This window comes from Pteropus alecto, unplaced genomic scaffold (genome assembly GCF_000325575.1).
Source record: "Pteropus alecto unplaced genomic scaffold, ASM32557v1 scaffold3, whole genome shotgun sequence".
NCBI classification, from domain to species: Eukaryota; Metazoa; Chordata; class Mammalia; order Chiroptera; family Pteropodidae; genus Pteropus; species Pteropus alecto.
Window position 1 is genome coordinate 68,869,271 of NW_006442484.1, and position 23,255 is coordinate 68,892,525.

The 23,255-nt window shown below is 36.4% G+C and overlaps 1 protein-coding gene across 3 annotated transcripts in view; it reads left to right on the top strand.

Annotated features, from left to right (window-relative positions):
- CCNYL1 (cyclin Y like 1) overlaps window positions 1-19,336 on the top strand; it is a 33,743-nt gene extending 14,407 nt beyond the window's left edge. Inside the window, exons 4-10 of one of the 3 annotated variants that reach the window (XM_006921396.3) lie at window positions 2,602-2,702; window positions 5,679-5,714; window positions 7,856-7,907; window positions 8,742-8,861; window positions 12,471-12,637; window positions 15,991-16,153; window positions 17,246-19,336. In XM_006921396.3, the coding sequence (XP_006921458.1) occupies window positions 2,602-2,702; window positions 5,679-5,714; window positions 7,856-7,907; window positions 8,742-8,861; window positions 12,471-12,637; window positions 15,991-16,153; window positions 17,246-17,362 (756 nt within the window). In that variant the 3' untranslated portion in view covers window positions 17,363-19,336. The remainder of the gene's footprint in view (window positions 1-2,601; window positions 2,703-5,678; window positions 5,715-7,855; window positions 7,908-8,741; window positions 8,862-12,470; window positions 12,638-15,990; window positions 16,154-17,245) is intronic. The other 2 variants (XM_025039512.1, XM_015596595.2) reach the window with 2 other exon arrangements.
- The last annotated feature ends 3,919 nt before the right edge of the window (window positions 19,337-23,255 follow it).

Here is a 23,255-nt window from a genome sequence, read left to right on the forward strand (position 1 = left end):
TTAAACCTCTAGGTATGATTATTTTCCTAGTCTTTGCCATTGAATGTTAAGTCTACGAAGTAACCCCTTTTCTTTCTTGTAGAGATTGTAAAAGTCCATCTATTCTGTTATTCATGCTGAATGAATGAAAAACGTACTGTTCTTTGTCCCTGTCTATTCTAGTGACCAGTTGAAATATTATGTATAAACACTAAACCATCAACAGTGTTTTTGGCTGTTTGGTTTATTTATTTTTTTTAGTATTTTCATTTTATATCCTTATATTTGTCATTGTAGTTTATTGAGCTTGTGAGCCAGCAGTGGTAAATCTTTAACCATAAAGGAAAATTGTCTTAATTTTCAAGCAAGATGAGAGAAAAGTAACCTGCAGGCAGCCAGTATATCCAGGCTTTGCTCAGAGGCTTAATTCGGCCATCCTCTAGTGAATAGTAGATACTTAATACTGAAAAGATTGAATATTTGGGAGTTGGCCCATACTGATGGGGGAAGTGTTCAGTGTTTCTTTGGTTGGATCTAGCCAGCAGACTGTAAGTTGCTGATTTACTAATTGAACCCCCTGTTGGGCTATAAGACCATTCTAATTAAAATTTTAAAATGTTTTAGCACTAATATTTTCAAAGACAAACCAATATGTATTCATAATAGAAAAAAATTTCAACAGGAAAATGAAAGCAAATATCACCCAAAGCTTTACCAAGTTTGGTGAATTTTCTCTCTATTTTTGCTCCCCAATACATAGGTTTTTGGTCAGAATTAACTTTATTATGGTGTGATATATACCATATTACACCTTAATAGTAGTGATATTAAAAAAAATAACCTTGCATTTAGAATAAAACTATATGAATGAATTTTCATTTTTTGTGCTACATTCGTTTTTTGAGATTCCAAGAGTAATTATATGTTAACCGAATAGCTTAAGGAACAAAAAGAATTTTAATATAGATAAAACATTTCTAGCTTGAAGGAGAATTTATTCCTCCAAATAGTGATACTTTTCAAAAATATATTTTCTGGAACTTTTTATTAATAAGGAGTAAGTGGCTTTACAGCAAAACTTGTGAGACAAGCAAAATGGTGTTTTATATAATATGTGGATATTTCTGATTATTGACTACTGGCATTCTTTAAATGCTCTGTATTTTAAAGGGCGTCAACTAGATTTTCTCCCTGCACCATCTTTTGTGTATTTGTGGGGAATGCTGATGGGAGAGTATGACAGCATGGTGAAAACTATTTTTTATTAATATGAGGAAGGAAGGCTCATCTGAATTAGTTTTAAAAAAATACAGTGAAACCAAGTATATTAAAATTGTTGGTATTCTCTGATATTAAAGAATGCTACTATTGCTTATAACTTCTTACAGTGATTGGTATTTGATTATTGGCTTTCCTTTAAGGAAGAGAATTGTCCTAACGTAGTTTAGGCTATTTCAGTATTTGATTATTACGCTATGATTGGGCTCTTCACAAATAAATGGATACTTCTAAAGTGTTTTAAAGCGTTATTCTCTAGAGGGTCTCAAAACATTCATCGTTACCTCTCTAGTACCACTGCAGATAAATTCTAATTTGTATCTGTAATAAGATTTATGTTCAAGTTGTAATTGATTTTAAATAATTTGTCATACACTTGTTGAACTCCTGATTTGTCCCAGATTCTGTGCTCTAAGCATTTCATACCATGTAAGAAGTGGTATCTTAGATTTGTGAGTGTACAGAACTGGAAGAAGTTTTGTAGTGTGGCTGCTGGCAAAGGTATCCTAGAGGTAGATGGCACTTAAGCTTACTAGGACACGGAGGAAAAAAAAAAAAAGGCATTGCAGGCAGAGAGGAGCATGACTGAGGCAGGAAAGCATCCTGATGAGTGTCAGATAACTTAGAGAATAGAATTAATAAAATTTAGAAATGAACGAACAGTATTCTCAGGGTCTCACGAGTAATGTAGTGACAGTCTTCTTTAAATATGAAATGAGAGTTAAATTCTCAGAGTTTTTTTTATCTGTTTTTGGATATGAGAAAATATTCTTTCATCCTCCAGATAAGGAAACTGAGGCCCAGAGAGACTTTTGGCCCATAGCTTGTTAGTGATAGAGCAGCCCTGGCACACACACCTCTGACTCGAAAACATTTATTTTGTCACACTGTCTCCTGAACTCATATTTATTGTTGGCTTTCATTTACTGCAATAAAATGCTTTTGCTTCAATATTATATATGGCATTAAGTTTTATTGTAGTAAATTAATAGTAGAAATAGAAAATCTCAGCTGCTTTTTATTGCTTAAGGAAAGAAAACACTGAAATCTTATTCTAAACCTTTTATATTATTATAAAGGGATTTTATAATAGGTGTTTGCCAGGTTTGATTATAGGTACTATATCAAGGGCAGCATTTTACAACCCATTCCTCAAATCTCGTTTGTGGAAGTTAGAGTATCTAATGGGTTTCCTATAGAGCTGCACATGATATCACACTCAAGCATTCATGGAGTGTTAGAAAAATCTTAATGCTTATTCGTTTGACATTTTAACCAAGGAAAAATACACTTTTATAGGTTTAACTTACTGTGACATTTTCTTCTATTTCCCTTCCCCTTCAGGTATCTCCAGGGCAGCTTACTAAAAAGTATAGCTCATGCTCAACAATATTTCTAGATGACAGCACAGTCAGCCAGCCTAATCTTAGAACCACAATAAAATGGTGAGTACAACTAGGTTGCCAAGGGCTGAGTGACAGACCCCTTATGCTTAAAGCATCCCAGCCATATGTAATTTCAGTCATTTGATTGTCCTTTTCAGTGATCAGGTTAAGAAACTGGTGTCAATTACATATTGATTTCAAAGACCTAAATATGAGTTTTCAATTTCCATTTTAATCTTAGAGTGGATGGAAGAAGGAAAAGCCAATTAGCAAATAAGAAATCTCAGAAAAAGTATATATCTTTATTTGATGCATTTCTGTTGTTAAAGGCATTGTTAAACATAATAAAAAGGAGAGGTGCTTTTTTATTGAATGTTTCTAGAGAAAAAGTATTTTTTTATGAGATAGAGGCCTCAAAGAATGCATACTACTTTGGAGGCTACTCTCAGAAGGAGAAACAGCTTGTCCCCTACTGGCACCAGAGTGTATCTGCATTTAAATTTAATTGGATTTTATCAGATTGTTCCTCTTGTGCATTTTTTTCCCTGTACTATTTTTGTATGAAAATTTACTTCTCCTTCCTATTCCCCAAAAAAGGGGGGAAATGCATCAAACCAGGCTTAAGGAACAACTTTTCAAGCCAATTTGTGCATTAAATTTGTTCAAATGAAGTTTTAATTTAATAGATACATTAAATTTAATTACATATATGTATAGATGTATATCTCCAAGACACTATATCAATCACAGCAGAAAAAAATGAGAGAGGTGAAGTTTGGGAAACATAGCCGTAGTCAGGTTTATACTTAAGCAAACATGAATAGCGTCATAATGATGAAAACTATTCCTTAATTTCTGGGAGCACTTCATAGTCCACAATTGGTGACGGACTTTTAAAAACAGCATAGGATTAACCTTTCAAGCTTATTTAAGAGAGAGAGAGAAAGAAAACAAAACAAGATGTAGAGCTTCCTGATATCCAGTAGGGCTGTCCAGTTATATTTTAAGTTACTTAAAATATAATTAGCAAAAAAAGCTAATATAATTAGCTTTTTTTGCTAATTATATTTTAAGTAACTTCCTACTTTAATTAAAAACAGCAAGTTCACAATCATAATAACGTTAACTTTCTTCTCTCACAACAAGTCTCGATCACATTGTGTTTCAGCAAAAACTGAGCCTCCATCTCTCTTTAACATCCTGAGCTTTGGCACCTATCAAGTCATCACTGAATATTTTTATTTAGCCAAGACACTAAATCCATGAGTAAAAAAAAAAAAAAAACCACTCTGCTTGGCTACAGTCCGTAGCTTCTTTTGAATTCAAAAAATTTTGATGCTTCAGTATTTCAAAAATAGTTTTAAAGATTAACCTTTCTCAGACAAATAGGATTCATGCCTCCCTCCACACCAAATTAGTCTAATTTTTAGAAGTACATAAGTTTTAATTTGCTCTTAAGTTTTAAAAATGATCATTCAATGTATTCCCTACTGGTGAAATAAGGTTTACTGACAAAATTAAATACAGCAAATTGGCTTTTAGGAATGAATTTGAAAAATGTTTATCATGAGGTAGTAGTGCATTGTTATCAGTGTGGTGGGTGAGCTATATTAGAATCAGTTATGTAACTTTTTTCAAAATATATGTCTCTCAGCACATGCCTTCCACCCCTCCTCCAACACACTCATTCACTCTCACAAACCTTTAGATAAGCTAAAGAAAGATGTGAGGCATGATTATATGGACGAAGCATCCAGGGCGACTCTGATCTTAACCTTAACTCATTTGTTCCCAAACTTTGCTGCACATTGCAATCGCCTAGGGAGCCTTAAAAACAATCTCAAGTCATACTCAATGCCAGTTAGATCAGAATGTCTAGGAGTGGAAGCCAGGTAGTTTTTTGAAGCTCCTCAAATGATCCCCGTGTACAGCCAGACTTGGGAACCACCACCTGGTTAGAGCATAGGAGAAAGAGAATTGCTTCTCACTATTGGTAGAACCTTGGGCAAGTCAGTTTTAACCCTTGGTTCCCTTATCTGTAAAGTGCATTGTTGTATTAAATGTCATCTAAGGTTCAGTGGTCTTTCTCAGCTTATATGCTTCGAATCTGTGATTTTAAAAATCTTAATTTGAAGATGAAACTGTTTGAAGCACTATAGAAGTATCCATCTTTGATGCTAATAATGTTATAGGCCTTTTAACAAACGTTAATATTCTACAGACCTATTTTTGAAATTCAGATTTGCCTTCCCTCAATTTTGAGCTTCATTCTAGACACTGAGGGCAAAGAGAAGCATATAACTTAACCAAGAGAACCTTTTTGTTGCCTATTACATGACAACTGTGAATAACTTAGGAATACAATAACTTGCGTAGTATCTGAGGACTTATATCTGCTCATTAATATTTAAACTAATTTGGAAATAACTCCTATTAATATTCAACTGTGTAGTAGTATACTGCATTGTTAGCACTGCTTATTTCAAGATAGCTAGACCTGTCGATTTTTTGGGTACTTATATTTGCTATTAAATTTTCTAATAATTATGTAAAAGTTATTTAAATGATTTTATTTGGTATAGAGCCCTTTATTTACCTTAAGGGAAATAATGGAAAATGGGTGGGTAGGTGGATAGTGTAAATCAACTGAAAAGTGGGGCCTGACAACTTTTTTTTTAAGCCCAAAAAATGACTGCATGGCTTAAATTTAAGCATGTGTACAGATAGATATAACTTGTACAGGATGAAATGTTCTATGGATAGAAGTGGAAATATGTAATAGCATATTATAATAATCAACTGAAACTTGTCTTCTAACAAACAGCATGTACCTAGCATTTTGGTTCTCCTATTTTTACTAAAAGCCAAAGAATTAAAACAGGAAAAGTGCCCATATGATACTGTTCTGAATAAGGATTTCAAAGCCACTGGGCAGCTAGGAAGGTCTTTCCCTCTACCCCATCCCAACTTCTTTTAAAAAATATCTTCAGACCTAACATGATAAAATCAATTGTTACTATTTTTTTTCCTCCACAGTGTGACCTTAGCAATATATTACCACATAAAGAACAGGTGAGTTTTAAAACTTGTCTTGTTGTTATAGATAATAAATTTACAAGTTACCAAGTTTAGTGTTAGGTAATAACTATAGACATTATTTGAGAAAGCTGTAGAGCACTTTATTACATTACTGAAGTGAATCATTTGATTGCATCTTAGTACTCAACACTAGTTATTGAGGATCCCGAAGAGTACTTGTTTATGTGGGTTATATTGATATTTACTGTATTAGAAATTAAAATCAAGAATTTAAAAATAAGTCCACTGTATGTTAAAACAGGGTTTTTATACCACTATTGAAATTTTGAGATAATTCTTTGTTGGGGGGATTTAGCAGCTCCCTGGCCTCTACTTACTAGATGCCAGTAGCACCCTCTCCTCTCACATTGTGAGAACCAAAAATGTCTCTAACAATGGCCATATATTCCCTGCAGGATAAAATCACACCTGATTAAGAGCCATGGTATTAATATAATTTTTTAATGAAAAATAATTATTTTCCACACCAAAAGAGTAGAAAGTATGCCATATATTTACGTTTTTGCAAGTCTTTTTACTGTCTGGCTTAATAGAAGACAGCTGATTTTCATGTCTACTCTGTCTTTAGTCATTTGCGGTTATTTTAGTCATTTCAATATTTGTTTAAAAGAAACAGTATGAAGAAGACCCAGCTTCATGCAGATAAAATAGCTGGAAAAAGGTGAATTTTTAAAGCCTTTAGATAATTGTGAATATTCTTTGATACTGTACCAAAAGTCCACAAGTCCTAGTTTCTAAAATTAGTTACAGCGGAATGTTAAATCATATCAGTGGATGTTGTAGTGAGTACTCTGTTAAATTAATACCCGTTGATCTATCTTGTCCTCTGAACGGATCTGTTACTTGTATGTGATTTTATAATATTCTGCATTTGTCATTTGGAAAGTATTGGTTCACATTTCTTTATACAGTGTCAAAAACTCACTTTTGTTAGTATCACCACCAACCTTATCAGAAAAGTCTTTAAGTATTGAAGGGCTGTCAGGCTCACAACAGAAGGTACAAGTTTTTCCAAATCCTGATTTTTAGCTTGATAGCTTCGATTTTATCCTTGCCAACAAACATACTTATTCTTTTTCTTGAAGCAACAGGCTCATTTTATTTATCTTTGAGAGAATGACAGTTGTACTATCAAATAAAGATGAAAAAAGTGGCTTGTTTTGCTCAAAACTAAGTCACAAGTGCCTTTCGTTAACACAACCATATTTTAATTTGCAGAAATATTTAGTACATGCTTTCCACTTATTCATAATATAAAAAGGACCAAGGTTTAATAACACTATTTTTACTGCTTTATTAAGGGAGTTCTTAACTTAAAAGCAGAATTTTTTTTCAGCTGCAAGTGTCAGTGAAGAATAGAATGACTGCTAGTACATTCTGGTACCACTGCTTTGATCTATGCTCAGAAACCAGTTTTACCCACTTTTGCTTTTATGCAATCATTGCAAATGTCAGTGTAAAATCAGGTAATGTCTTAATGTTCCCATAAAAACAGTTTTGACCTCACGGGCCTCCTGAAAAGGGCTAGGGGAACCCCTAGAGGCCTGCAGAACACACTTAAGAGAACTACTGTTTAAATGAGCACAGTATATTAGTGTGGTGAACTTTTAAATCAAAAGACTGGTCACTTTTAAAATTAAAAGACAAGTTTTTAACTCCAACTATTTAAGAGACAAGAAGAGATACACAATAAGAATATAATATAGGAAACTAATAAGAGGAAAATGGAAAAAACATGGATCTCATATTCACATGCATTCAAAATTTAAAGACATTGCCCATCAATACTACTATATAAAATGTTTTTGTATGTTCCAATGTGAGGTTAGAGGAGTGGAAATATGTATTTGGTTTACTAGCATTGCCTGTTAGGGTCGATGCTTATAAAGGCAATTCTGGAAGGCTGGTCATTGTACAAAACATTTCACAGAATTTGATGTGCTGAGTAAAATCAGGTCAGGAAACCCTCTTACAGAATCCAAGAGAAGAATTTGTAAAACTGCTTTGTTGAAGCTAAGCTCCTTTGACCCTCCTTAAGACTCCCAGCAGATGTGTTACTAAGATATTAACTATTTCTGAATTCGTTTTTTTAAATGAGCATTCTTATTTTATAGAGATGCAAATAGATCCTTGGATATTTTTGATGAGAGATCACATCCACTCACAGTAAGTGTCAATTTAATTGAGATTGTATTTTTTTCTTATACAGTTGTGTTTATTTTATGTTGATTTGCTTTGAAATTAATTACTGGAAGAAAATTACTCCCAGCTTGAAGTAAAAATCATCTTTAAGTCTTCTTTCCCACCCCATGTTATATCTAATTATTTTACAAAAGGAGTGTCGTGTAAGGGATATGACAGTAAGAATTCAGTTTCAGCTTTGTGTAATTAGTGAGCAAAAGCGAATAAACATACCCAAATAACAGAAAATGTATCTTTTTAAAAGATAATTTTCAGTAGCATCAAACAATATAAATATTTGTTAATAAATATAACAGATATGTTAAAAAGATAAATAGAAAACTATTTGAACTTTAAATCAATTAAAATTACAAAAATTTTTAAATTCACTTCCTCAGATGCTCTATCGTGACATGTGGCTGGTGACTACTTTATAGGACCAGCACAGCCTTAGAGCCTTATAGTTATAAGAAACTGAAAATATTTTTTAAAGTTGATTGAAGAGAAGACTTGGTCGTCAACAAGACTTGAGCCTAAAAATAATTTACATTTAGATGGAATTCTGTGGAGGTTAGGTGGAAAGGAACATATATACCTTTTCTGAGGTGGTTCCTGTTATTTTTCTTTAATGAGTGGTGGTGAGTATTGAATCACTAAGGTATTTTAAGATCCCATTGTTTATATTTAAAAGATTAAATGACATGTCAGTGCAATCAAAATTTTAAGGAGCATGTGGGCACAAATAAAAGACTGCTGTGGTAAGAGTATTTAAGTATCTTTCTTTAATGGATACTTACATTGCATTTTTTCTTCTTTTAGCGAGAAAAGGTTCCAGAGGAATATTTCAAGCATGATCCTGAACACAAATTTATTTACAGATTTGTTCGTACTCTTTTTAGTGCTGCACAGCTAACAGCCGAATGTGCAATAGTAACTTTGGTAAGATATTTTTTTCCATTAAGCATCTTTCCTGTCTCGTACACAGGGTATGGTTCTGTTTTTCAAATAAGTGTAGGTTCTTGAAGTGATTGTCAAAACTTTTATTAAGAGAAACCTATCAAAAGAAGTAAAATACCCACATTCAAGCTTAATAATCATTATGATTTAAAATGTTGCCATTGCTTTTCTCATCACAGAACAGTTGCTATTAAAGGCAGCAGAAGAGATTTCTGGTTTCTCCTACCACACCTGAGGACACACATGAACATGCAGTGCACACACATGTACACATACTAAGTAAGCTGGTGGGGTAGGATGGGGGCAATAACAAAACCATCTGTGTATATCTAAGCCAAGTCTCAGGCTATATTCCCTAGGCAATTCTGCTGATGTGTGTCCTGATTGAGAATGACAACCCTAAATTCTCTGTTCCATGGATGGTGGGTGTTAATTCATCCCTACTGTCCTCTTGTGTCTGCCTCTGAAGCTGCCCAGGATTGTAGTGCCAGTAGTACTTGAAAAGGATTTGCTAGTTGCCTCCTAAGCTTTAGCTGTTTAAGGACCTTTGCATCATCCATACAGAATTCCTGTGGTTAGATTTCATCATTTTGAATATAAGTCCTATCCTAGTGAAAAGTGATGGGATTATATTACTCCTCCCTATAGCAAACCTATGTCAGCTGCATGGTCTAGAGGGAAAGAACACTCAGGTCAGTGCCTCCTCCTTTAGTATTGTTAAAATTTTACTGAGGCAGCTTGTACTTTTGAATAGAGACCTTTCAATGGACACTGGATCAGACACAGGCCTTTTCACGGAGCTACCAGCTATTTGGAGTGCTTAGTACATGACGGAGAAAGGCAGGAATGGTTCTTCCACGTGGAGAGCTAGGCACTACAGGAAGGAGAACATCTGGGTTTGAAGAAGGGGAGTTCTTTGTAGATAAGTTAAGCTTGATGTACCTGCATGACAGCAGAGTGGCAGTGTCTAGTAATCATTTCAATATATGGAATTAGAGCACGAATCTGAACTAAAGGTAGAGAATTAAGAGTAGCTGTTCAAAGGCAGAGAAAGTGTCGAGTAAAAAGTGGATAGAAGATAGAATAATGACAAAAGGTTGGTATTCAGTAGGAATTTATGGAATGGCAGCCTTTAGCATGTGACCACACTCTCCTTCTTGAACCTCTCTTATTTTGGCATCTCTTTTATTATTTCCTGGTTTTCCTGCCACTCTAGTACTCCTCTAGGGACTTGTCCCTTAAGTTCTGACAGTCCTTACAAATCTAAGTGTCAAAGATAGAGGAGTAAAGTTCTTACCATTATGGAGCTTATATTCTAGTGAGGAAGATGTATTTTTTTAAATGAATGTTTTAAAAAAGATGAATATTTCAGGTAGTAGTAAATACCAGGAAGATAAAGCAAGGTAAAGTGATTATAGGGGCTTACTATTTTAGATAGAATGATCAGAAAGTGCCTCTTTAAAGAGCTAACATTGGAACCTTGACCTGACGAACTGAGGGAAGGTATAAGGAGCTCTGGCATTAGAGACAGAGGGGACACATACAAGATTCTGAGATGGGAACATGTTTTGTGTATTCAAGGGACAGCGAGGTGGCCAGTGTGGTCCGAGTGAGGAATGAGGGAAAGAACCTAGGAGATGAGGTCATAGAAGGCCCTATCTTATAGGGCCTTGTAGTTTATAGGCCGTGAAGAAGTTACATTTTTATTCGTTTGATGGGAAACCTTTGGCAGATCCTGAACAGGGGAGTGAAGTGCTCTTAAGAGGCTATCCTGGCTGCTTTGGGGAGAATAAACTAGTTAGGAGTCAGCCTGGAGACAGAGAAGTCAGAAGGCAACAGCAATGGTACAGGTGAGATTGACAGAATAGAAAGTAGAAAGATTACCAATGGGTAGAGATAACAAGAACCGCTAACAGATTAGAGCAAGCTAATTCAAATGGAGGTTTTTGGTTCCAGCAACTAGGCATGTGGCAGTTGCTGGAACCAACTTATGTTATTAGGGAAAGCTTGGGGAGCAGAGAGTTGGGATGAAAAGCTCTGGTTTATATGTGTAAAGGGACTGATGACCTTGGCAAAATTATTTTCAGTAGAGTGATAGTGGCAGGGGGCAAACTAAAGTGACGAGAGAATGGGAGATGAAAAGTTAGCATCATGTGAACAAAAAGGATACATTCTAGGAGGTGTGGGGGGTGGGATGAGAATAACAAACATTCATATTGGGGGAAATCTCTGGCAGAGGGAGAAATTCTTCAAAAAGAGGTAATTTGGGGGACTGTTTTACAGAAGTGGGATAGGATCAGCTTCACTGATAGTTAGCTTCAGTGAGAAGAAAGAAATGTCAATTGCACTGACAGGAGGGCAAATGGTATAAATGAATGAGTAATGGCACATGCCAAGTTTGCCAGTAAGGCTGACAGGAACCTGAGAGATTGCCAATGTTGTATAAGTACCTCTCATTATTCCCATAAAGAGTTGAACCTTGTATGGAGGTTCATTCTTAGGATACCTGAGAGCACTGAGTTTTGGAGAACAGGAGCAAAATTTCACTAAGAACATACAAATGTCCAATAACCATTTGTTTTTGAAAACATAGTTGGGTTTGGAGAACACTGGTAAATCTGAGCTGTCAACCTGATAATTTTCAGACAGTAAACATACTCTAAAATTGGACTTTTTTTTTTTTTTTTGGTCAAATGGCATATATACTATTCTGCAGAGCACCCTTTGAAGTAACAACAAATCACAGCTTACCTCTACAATCTTTACTCAGCTGTTAACTTTCCTCAGTTCTTTGTAGAATAGACATTTAATATATGTAAAAGAAATCATGAAATCTCACAAGGTACCTGGCAGTTTTAGAAGAGTCCCAAGAATACAGAGACTGACAGCTATATTACCACTTTAAAATCAACAGAATTGACTAAGCTTTAGATTATGTAAGACAGAGATGAACTTCATGAAATGAAATGGAGATGTGAAAATTAGGGGACTACCCTTTGTATGCATGTGTTCTATAAACAGGTACTAAGTACAGAATTCCTGACAGTCATAAAGACCGGCCTCATTTGCACTGCCTGCCCTGCTGCACCACACAGCAGCCACTGGGAGGCTCTCTTGACCACCAGTTTTTATCTTCAGCTCTTGCTACAAAAGAACTAGTTACTGTGAAAAGATATAAAATGTGCCATTATCAAGGATTAATATATTCATATAACACCAGCTAGGTATAATACAGTGCATGTGGTAGGCACTCATTTATTGAACAACTTGAATCTACAGTGCGCCTGTATATGCTGACTTTTATGAGCGGGGAGGTAATAACACAATGCATGTCTTCAGGATGTCCTTTGCTAAGATATCCATTCATTCCTGTGACAAAATTGGGCTGGAAATTCTCATGGGCAGAGTAGGCAACAGAAGTGTCCGACATGCAACTGTGACCAGGCTTCTGGCTTGGGTGGCCAAACAAAGTCTCTGTAGAACCTAAGAATAAAAGGCATGTCAAAACAGATGAAATCTGTCATTCCTAACAGTTCTTATCACAGCACTTTAGCTGAACTAAAATCAAAGACCAGTGCTCTACTTTTGCAGGTTTACTTAGAAAGACTTTTAACTTATGCTGAGATCGACATTTGTCCCACTAACTGGAAAAGAATTGTTTTGGGAGCCATTCTTCTTGCCTCCAAGGTTTGGGACGATCAGGCTGTGTGGAATGTGGACTACTGCCAGATCCTCAAGGACATTACAGTTGAGGACATGTGAGTTTGTAAGGTTTTGGTGAACTTTCTAACCATTTCCCAATACTTCGTTTGCCCCCCATAAAGTTTACATTTTAAGAAACATTTTTAAAGGTTATATTGTGCTGAGAACTGAAATAGGCATAAAATTACATACTACTTTCTATCCACCTGTGGTGTAACAATTCATAGTCCTCATCATTAATTGGTAGGTCTTGATGTGTTGTTGTTGTAATAATCTCCTTGATAATTTGAACTGTATTTCTTTGGTGGTTTTTGGCAAACATTTTACAAGTATTACCAGAACGATAGTGCAGTAATTATCTTCATGGCTTTCTTAAAGCTGAGTACCAGTTCTAGTCCATTTTCAAGGGGCGTATGTCTGACCTTTGAAATAAATGTTTGACCACTGTTAAGGTCTTGGGACCTCTAGACTATTGAGGGCGGAGTATAGCTTCAACTTGAGTCACACATTGTGTATTTCTTTTGGCTGGGTCTTACCCTCTTTTTTATCTGAAGTTCTGCTGCTACAGAAACCACGATAAAAAATATAGGCACATGTAAAGGTTTCAGATTGCTGTGTTTTCTCCTCCCCTTTTAATGCACATGTTTAAAAATAGGTGTTAATGAGTTAGGAAGCTCCTACCTCAGGCAGTCCAAGAAGCGTCACTGGGCATCACCTGGTGCACATCCCATTTGAGAGTTTCCCGGGGGCACTCAGCAACCACAGCAGTACGTGTGGGGCTGTAGGATAACCACGGCGTGCTCCTCACATACGGCATAGTAACATGGGTGGCATGAAACACCAGACTAGACAAGGGCTTTCATCCTGGCCACCCTGGCTGCTGTGAAGGTCCTTGAGAGTGGTAGGCAGGACGAGCTGGAGAGATTTCCAGCAGACTCTCAAAGTGCCCATTTGACAGTGAAAATGTCTTGGTGGGTGGCATTTAGGAAAATGTGAAAGAACACCTTTTGATTATATTGAACAGCACAGGAAGATCAAGATCATGGCAGGCAGTGGCAAGAGTTTATTTTTGTTACTTTTGCCCATTACTCTATGTAAGACTCATTCAGAATTACCAAAGTGCATATTTACAACTGAAGTGAGGATACTTGTGACTAAGAGAAGGCACCAGTGATTGTCAGTAGCCGTCTTAGTAGCTTTTGGTGACAGCGCCCACTTTGATAATAATAGAAACTGAGTGGTCATGGTGATATTGCTTATAGCCACTTTAGCCAATAGTATGACAACAAATAATGAATTTGAAACAAATGAAAGTACTTTTGGAAGTTGCAGAAGCTAAAATGACTTTGATCACCATTGTCATCAGTCTTCAGACTTGAAAAAAGGGAAAATTTATTATCATGAACACGAACCCTGCCATGATGGCAGCTGAAAATTTCTCAAAACCTACAATTAAGGTGGTTAAGACTCTGGTTCTAGTTATAACGTGCAGAGAAATGTGTGGGTTTTCACAGATATGAGCTCCAGGAGCAGTAGTGGCAGTGTGTAGCTACAGGAAGACTAGTTCTAAACAATGCTGTTTGTGTGTGAACAGAGAAACACCAGGAGCTATGTTTATAATAGGCTGCTTTTGTTTATGATCTTTGGAAATTGGAAGACATTACAACAGTGTTTAGTATACATTGGTTTTGTCCCCCTGCTGTTGACTACTATTCGTAATCTCATTTTGAGTCTAAATTGAAAAATTGGTGTCTGCCAGTTTTTTCTTAAGACTTTCCAACATCTGTGTGTCTTTTTAGAATATATTCGCCTTCAAAAGAATAAGTTAAACTGAGCAGCTGCTATTCAGAAAATTTGCTATGCCTGTAAATGGTATGCTATTCAGCCATCTAGCCTTTGAAAAAAACAACAACAACAAAAAAACCCAGAAGATGCATATTCTGTAGGCATAATGCTTTTCTTCAGTGATTAAACCTCTATTAATAGACATGTTAATCCTATGAAGTACTGTATTTCTACACAGTTAAAATGTATTAGGGGAGAAAATATAAAAGGGATACTGAAGTGCATTTATTTCTGTAGTAAATTAAGTCCTGATTAGCTGATTATCAAAACATCTGATTTACATTTCTATAGACTTATGGCCATATGAACAGGAAATTAATTTTGGAAGTAGGTTCAGTAGAGTTTAAAGTTCAGCAAATGTAGAAAACCTCATCACTGCTCACATTCTGACTGCTCTCCATATAGGAGAATATCAAGTGTTGACCTATCCAATGGCTAAAATATTAAAACTTTAACACTAAGAAACCAAATATGTTAAAAAATAATCTTTTAAGTTTGTTCATGTAGTTCATCATTTTTATGTAATTAACTGTCTATAACAGGATTACTGTTAAAGTGGTACGATTTACTCTAAGTTTATATTTATTTACTTAAACACTTAACAAGTGACAGCAGCATGGTCACATAGCAAAAGACTGCTCCCAACATTTCCCTTTCTCACTTTATTGCACTTACCCCCTGTGGGTATGTTTCCATTCTGTTCTGGCAAGGGGTGGTGGATGCTGAGCATCTCGGCATTGCTTTCCCAACATGGCAGAAACACTGTTTGAGTTTGAGTCCAGTGCTCTATTATCTGAGGTCATGTCTTAAAGTGGGTTTAGCCCAGCTAAGACATCTTCATTTAATCTTTCTTCCTTCCAGAGTTTAAAAAGTGCATACTGCCCTGTTATAGTGACAGCTTCTTACCCTATTAAGGTTAAGGTGAACAGAAACTTGCATTGTGCCCTTTGACATGAGCCCATGTACTGGGGCAGGGGGAGGGATTCCCTTTCCTATCAAATGTAGCTTATTTATTTATTTATTTGAGATGAATCCTTGTAGCCTCAAGAGTTCTTCCCCCTCAGAGATAATAGCAGTGGCTCTAGATGGATCCATTTGTTGCCGTGGTGATGTGCCCACTCCTTTTGTTGGTGCGTCTCTACTTCAATAAGCCCCTTCCTGTTATCTGCCGGGTGAAAATGTCTGCAAGTTCTTCAGAGCTAATAAACAGCATACATCATTCCTTTCATCTGATCACTGTTAGTGGGGCCTTGTGAGTAAGTGTGGAGCATGAATCGTACAGCTGCACTAATGGAACTCTAAAGAATGAGCCCCCGAGTCAGCAGCACAAGTGTACAAGAGGGCCATAACCTTTTCCCCCTTGTCCCAAACTCAAATGCTGGGATGCAGAAAGGAACAGATAGCTGTACCTTGTTTGAACATTAGTGTGTTAATCCATCTGGGTAGCCTTCATTTTGTTCCAGAACAAAATTTAGAGCCATCCTAGTAGCTCAGAATATTTTTGAAGATAGTCCAGTTGACTAAAATTGTCCTGTATTGGTTTTGTTGTCTCCTCCTCCACCAGGAATGAGATGGAAAGGCATTTTCTGGAGCTACTTCAGTTTAATATTAATGTTCCTGCCAGTGTTTATGCCAAATACTACTTTGACCTTCGCTCCTTAGCAGATGACAACCACCTGAATTTTCTGTTTGCTCCTCTTAGCAAAGAAAGAGCACAGAACCTAGAGGTAAGGCTGTGGAATCACTAAGTTTTTCTGTCAGTCACCAAAGCCAATGTCTGTGAATAAATTGTATTAAATAGTGATTAAGAAAATGGAAAGCTTTTTAGAATTACCACGTTGAAGAGCTTATTAACCCTTACACATCATACTTCCAGTGTCTTTTATGGTACCTGTTTTGTGACCATAATTTAGAATATTTTAAATCAAACTAATCTGTTCTTAATGGTTTTCCATTTGAAACTCTCTCCCCTTTCTATATAACTGTACATGAATAACTTCTTACGATTGCATCAATAATCATATCTACATACATAATCTACTTACCATTCTTAACTGTCTTACTCAGTTTGCAAATTCATGTCTGTTTTCTATATACTTATAAATGTATGTATGTTTCAAATGGTATAGAAAGTACATGGATTTTTAATGGAAATGGTAATGTACATGGGACAAAGAATATGGCTTATGACTTTTGGTGAGTATACAGCAAAATTATTCACAACTGAAATGGACACTTTTAAATACTTTCTGTGGTACCTTGGTGTTACTTTAGAATAAAACGTTTTTCTACCATAACTTACCATAACATACTTAATGTGCAAGTGAAATAGCTCCTTTTGGTGCTTGTTATTAGACCTCTCCTACCTTTCAATAAAATACAGCACACACCTGCCTCATTAAAATTTGCTTAGAGTGTACAATAACTAATGAAGATTAGATAGAATTTGACTGAGTAAATACTGATTTTACCCAAGTGTTATGTACATTATGTTTAAGGAACATAATGTTCCTGTGTGCAGATGATATTGCTGTTAGGAGCCTATCACAATGCTTTTGACATCTTTAGAACCCAGCTTTTAAATCTAAGTACCTCTTTGCTCTGGCAATCTAATTATAGCCCCTAGAGGATCTACCTTAATGAATTAGCAGGAAGTAGCATCCCCAGAACTTGGCAGTGTAGACCTTAGCTACTCAAAGTGGTAGTAACTATGAACTATCCAAAGGAGTGTGGATGTGGGGCCTGTCAGTGATGCTTTTTATTATAAAGTCGGAATCTTTTTTTAAAAATGGTGCTTGTGTTCTGTTTGCCTTTCCTAGGCCATTTCCAGATTGTGCGAAGACAAATACAAAGACCTATGTAGAGCTGCTATGAGAAGATCTTTCAGCGCTGATAATTTCATTGGTATTCAGCGCTCTAATGCCATCCTCTCTTAAAGGAAAAATGAGAGGCTGTAACATCATGAGCCTCTCACCTACAAGGACTGGAGAAATATCACTTCTCCTGCTCAAAAACCAGCAATGTTATAGTATTTTCACCTAAAAGACAAGACATCGAATTCGAGAGACTCCTAGATTGCAAGGACTATGCTCATAGGAAAGAATGGGACCTTGTCAATGCAACACACTGTCCTTTTTAATGTAAACAGAGTTACAAAAACCACTCCAAAGCAAAAGCTCCCAACCTACACACAGATATCTGCTTACAGTGTAGGCTGATAGCTGTGAACTATGTGAGGTTTTTAATTGAAGTTTAAATTTTTAGACTTTAAAGACACTAACTATATAACTTTTATGTCTTTCCTCCTATTTTTCTCCCCCACCCCCCATATTGCTGCATATTCCTTCAGAGTCAATGCAGTATTACCATTAAAACATGGGACCCCTAACAACCCATAAAGCCACTTAGGAATAGACTGTAGCACTGTTAGGTATGGAAGGGTTGGTTCTCCCTCCCTGCTACATCATTGAAGCTGCTAGTCATTACTGGCAATCAGTTTAAACCAAAAAGCTGCTGAGTAATACTTATCATTCAACTTCTTTGCAAGCACTGCTTATTAGCATGGTAGCACGTTTGGGATACTAGAAAGTATCGGTCATTGATTACCTACTATTGGGTCTATGCTGCATACCTTACAAACTATAATGGTGCTTCTCATTTTCTGATGATTTTCCTTTGTTAAATAAATGCATCAAAAGGGATTTTCATAATTCCAGCCAACATGGTGGTCCGGTGATAACAAGCAGGTAGTGAAATAGAAGGTGTCCCACAAGTCTTAGTGCAATTTTAAGCTTTGATACAGTGTGCTTGGTCCCCCGAGGGCACTGCTGCAGAAATATAAATGCCACACACTTTCAAAACATCATTTGAAAGTTTAATTAAATTCTCTTAAACTTATGTGGTTTTGTAAATTTTAAGTATTAAGCTTTTAATCTTACATTTAATGTTTTAGTTTTAGCCCCGTCTTGAAGATGGCAAAGATTGGCATCCGCATGTTAGCCAATCTTTGCCATCTTCAGGAGAGGGGCTGAAACAAAAACATTAAATATAAGATTAAAAGCTTAATACTTAAAATTTACAAAACCAAATAAGTTTAAGAGAATTTAATTAAACTTTCAAATGATGTTTGTAAGTTTGTAGCATTTATACTTCTACAAGTGTCAAAGCTTCAAATTGCACTAAAATTTTAGGGGGGATACTTTGTATCTTCATAGAAATGCCCTTTTTTAAAAATAGCTCTTTGCAGGGCTGTGCTCTATACCTGCTTTGATTACCGAAGTTTCTTTTTTTCCTAGATTTGGTAAAGGAAGATTATGAAGAGCAGTGTTAATTCACATGTAACAAATTGAAAGGAATTGGACCCTAATAGTAGTGATACGAAACAGCTTTTCTACCCTACGTGTTAACCTGGCTGCAGGTGTCCTTGGTATTTAAGAGAAAACATACAAATCTTAGTAACCCTTACCTCAGGCTTTAAAGGGCAGGGAGTTAAGTAATCAATCCTTTAGGAGATTGGTAAAATGTCAAACTTGAAATACTAACAAAAAAATCTAATGTTTTCAACTATATGAAATCTTTCTCCTACCTTCTCAAATGTATTGATGGAAATTTTGCCTATAAACAAGCATTTCTGGGCCAAGGAATACTTTTCCCTCAACATAGCAAAGCTTCACATTATATTGAGTGCTGCAGGTTCCATCACTTTTAAAGGTCAGAAACAAATGATAGGTAAATAATGGTATATAAAATATTACAATCTACCACCTCAAAAAACATTGTTTATGGAGTTTGGAGCTTGGAGAGTCAAGTATTGATTGCAGTTTTATTTTAAAAAGAATGCTACAACTTAACGTGGTTTTTCTTCCTCATGTTTATATTAAAAGCTATTAAACTCTATTTTAATTAAAATATGGCTAGTGTGTTTGTATTACTTCTCTCTTCACATAGCATTATGTCTTTGCCTAACTTACACATTTTCAACCAGCTCTGATAGTGAGGTCTTAAAGCATTTTCAAATTGACCATAAGTTGGTTTGACCCTTACCTCTAGTTAAGATGTCATTTATTTATTTTTTTTTTTTGGCTTATTATCTTTTCAACCTAAAGATAATTTATTGCACTTAAAATCATTGGCCACAGTACTTACTTAGTGGCATGGTGCATTAGATGGCATCTTTGAATTGTTCATTGTGCTAGGAGGGAAAGCATATTGGAAGATAAAATTAGGTAAAACATACCATAGAGAAAGGAATTACAGGCATACTGTAGATCAGAATGTGAGTTATTTGAGGATTTCAAGCAGTTAAACAGGTCAGAAAATGGAAGAACAGGGCGACTTTAAACAAGCCACATAATTTGACTTTAAAATGCTATTTTCAGACTTATGTTTCAGTTAGAAAGATTTCTTTGCAACTAAGACCCTAGCCACTCAGCTTGAGCACTATTCAGTAAACTCTAATAGTTGTGCTGTGTTTTCATGCACCTTATTTTACTACCTAAGGCCAAATCTTATGTTGGAAATTGCTGATTAGGATAAATGATCTGATATAGTTTAGAAGGAAAAAAAAAATCACTAAGATAGTTTGCATCCCCGTAGTAATATTGCTAGTAAGCAGAATGCTGACATACAAGTGGTTAAAGGTTAAAGAAAAAATTTGGAGAAGGGGCACTGGACATGACTCTTCTCAAGAACAAGTTTAAGTAGAATCACTAATCACTGCTTTTTCCCCTTTGGTTTTAATTCTAGAAGACAATATGGCCATTTTGATAAATGGGAAATTGAGTCAACTTGGGGTAAGAATAAACATTACTGAAAGCAAGTAGGTTCTCTGACATGGGGCATGGAAACTAGTTACTAGTAGGGTGGTAACTAGCAGTTTTCTCGGTTTTATACCTGGGAAAGATTTGTTTCCTAAACTAATAACACTATAAAAAAAAATCTGACTACCAAAAATATCTGACTATGACTCAAATTTATTCTTACTTTTTTTTCCTATTGGAATGCTGATCTCAATGAAATTTTAACTCTGGTCTGTTATAAACTGAACTTGTAAAAAGTCTTCATTACAAGGAAAAGACAAAGGTATGAAATAGGTTTGAACCAAATGAAATTATTTTTGTATGTCAAAAATGATTGCCTACCAGCAATTTCACATGATTCATCCTAAGATGACAACTTAGGGCCCAATTTTCCTGGTTAAAGAGAAATTTCTTCCATGCTGTATCAGATTCCAACCGGCCCTTTCACATTTACTCTTAATGTGCCCCGTATGCCCCCACACGTTGAAATCCAGCAGCACCGAATCCTGGTTTTATAACAGCTCATGGTTCATTTCTTGGTTTAGTTTTCCTATGTCTATAAATATACTATTCCTTGATTTTTTGTAAAAAGTGCCGAAGCCACTATTTACCGGAAAAGAATTCAGTCTGTATTCAGGTTGCGCAGTGTTTTTGGAAATGTTTAGCTACGGCATGTAGGTTAGCTAAAATCTTTCATCACCCAAGCCTTCCCTCTCACCACATCTAAAATGACTAGACTGGTCCCTCACCCAGACTCTGCATTCTTGAGTACAGAGCTACTCGGAAAAGCACTTGACAGCTGGCAGAGAAATCTCCCAGGTAAGTGTTAGTTTCAATGCAGAATCTGTAGCTTATACTCAGCATCTATCAACAAGTTAAGGATTAGATTACCTAAACCCTTAGCCACTTACTGACCTGGTCCTGACACTGTGCCAGCAAGCAATACAAAAGATCTCAGAGCCCGTCAGCCTGTTCCCCCAGTGCACAGGAGCTATCTGTTTGGTTTCTGAGGCAATTCTACTCAACTATTTTAAATGGGTTTGGCAGATAAGAGAACATGTAATGTGAAATGAATTTTAAGAATACCACTTTGTGGTCCAGGATCTCTCGGGTGCAGAAAGAACTAGGAAAGTGAAATAGTTAAGACATTAAGAGGAATCCAGAGTCACATGAAAAAAGTTTAACAATCTTTAAAAAAGAAATAGGTTAGATGTTTACTGTAACTGCTATGAAGGGAGCTAATTGATTTGATTAGAGAAATTCAGTGATAGCATCAGAACCTAAGGTCCTCAAGAAGATATCAATAGTATTTACTTCAAGACCTCAAACGAGTCTGCTAATATTTTCTTAAAACATCTATAACTTCATCTTACCCTTCTCAAGTCTACTAACCTTTACTTTCAGCCCATCTCCCCGACTCTCTGAATGGTAGCCCTTTTATCTCCTCACTGTGGGAAATGACTTCCAAAAGCAGAGTTCGGTGTTTTGTCCACCTTCCACTGCTGTTTAGGGCTCTCCCTCAGCAAGGTCACCTCAGCCTTCACCTTCTGACCTGCCAGTGTCCACTGGGGCAATGCTTGCTGTTGGTTATTACTATGACCCATTTTCAAAGTAGTATCACCAGGTTCCAAGAAATAAAGGTTTCATATGGCTCACAGGTTAACTGGCCCCTTATAATCTCTTTTAATCCCCTCTTTGAACCCGGCCCCACCGTGTTCCCCAAAGCAGCTGTTCCCAACTTACTGCACTTGCTGCCTCCCCTGACCTGCCCACAGCCTAGATGTATCTCCTTAGATACATCTAGGAAGCACCCCCACATTCCAAACTCCAAAATTCATTCCATCTAGCATTAGGAATAGATCTCACTCCTTAAGGTGGCCCCTGTAATCTAATGGAGGGGATGCCATGCCAATTCTAAAATCAACCAGCTAGAGCCAGCCCCTCCACTATCTATGCCCTTCTGCTTCAAAAGTACATTCATCTCCCCAATGAGGGGATAGAACAATTTGACTTTGCTCGGTCCTTTACATGTCCTAGTGTTTCTCAAGATGTCCCCAGACTACCTGCCTCTCATCAGTTGAAACTGCCTATGGAAAATGAAGCTTCTCTAAATGTAATGTAGAATCTTGGATTGGATCCTGGAACAGATAAAGAACAGTGGTGGGAAACCTGGTGAGATCCAAATGAAGTCTGGAGTTAACAATAATGTCCCAAGGTTGACTTGTTAAGTTTTGAAAAATGTACTATGATAATATGTTAACATTAGGGAAACATGGGTAAGAAAGGGGTAAACGGGAACTCTGAATTATCTTTGCAACTTTTTGTAAACCTAACAAGAAAAAAAAAAAATAGCAAGCAGTAGTTTCTCGGGCCTCAGACTTACTGAATCTCAGTTCCTGGAGCTGAAGCCCAGGACTCTGCATTTTAATAGCCCCAAATGAATCTTATACAGACTAAAATTTGAAAACCTAGTCTTTCCATTCCTTTTCCATTCCATGCCTGAACAGCTGCTTCCTCCATGCTTTACCTTAACCTTGCCGTAACCTGATTTAATTCTTTAGAGCCCCTGAACCCTAAGATATACTATTAATACCCCCCCTTTACAGATGAGACAACTGAAGTACTAACAGCTTAAGTAATATGTCCAGAATCACACAGCCATTAAATGGTGGACCTGGGGTTTGAATCCCTAGTCAGTCTAGCTCCCAAGTCTATGCACATAACCATTCTACTGCCTCTCAATCATGTTTCCGTCTGTGACAAACTAGAGTTCTGTAATTAAATCACTAAAAGAAGCATCATTACCAGTAATACTCAGGGCCTTGCCCTTTCCTCTCTTTTCCTTTGGTGGGAAATGAGCAATGAGAAAGCACTGGGAAGATGTGCCAACTAGAGTCCCGTACAGGTAAGATATAGATGCTCTTCTATCAGGATCCAGTTCAACTCCTATATTCTCCATTCTTCTCCCAACTGCCCTGACTTATGAACCCGTCTAATCATGTTCCTAGCACTCGCTCTGACACTGAATCAC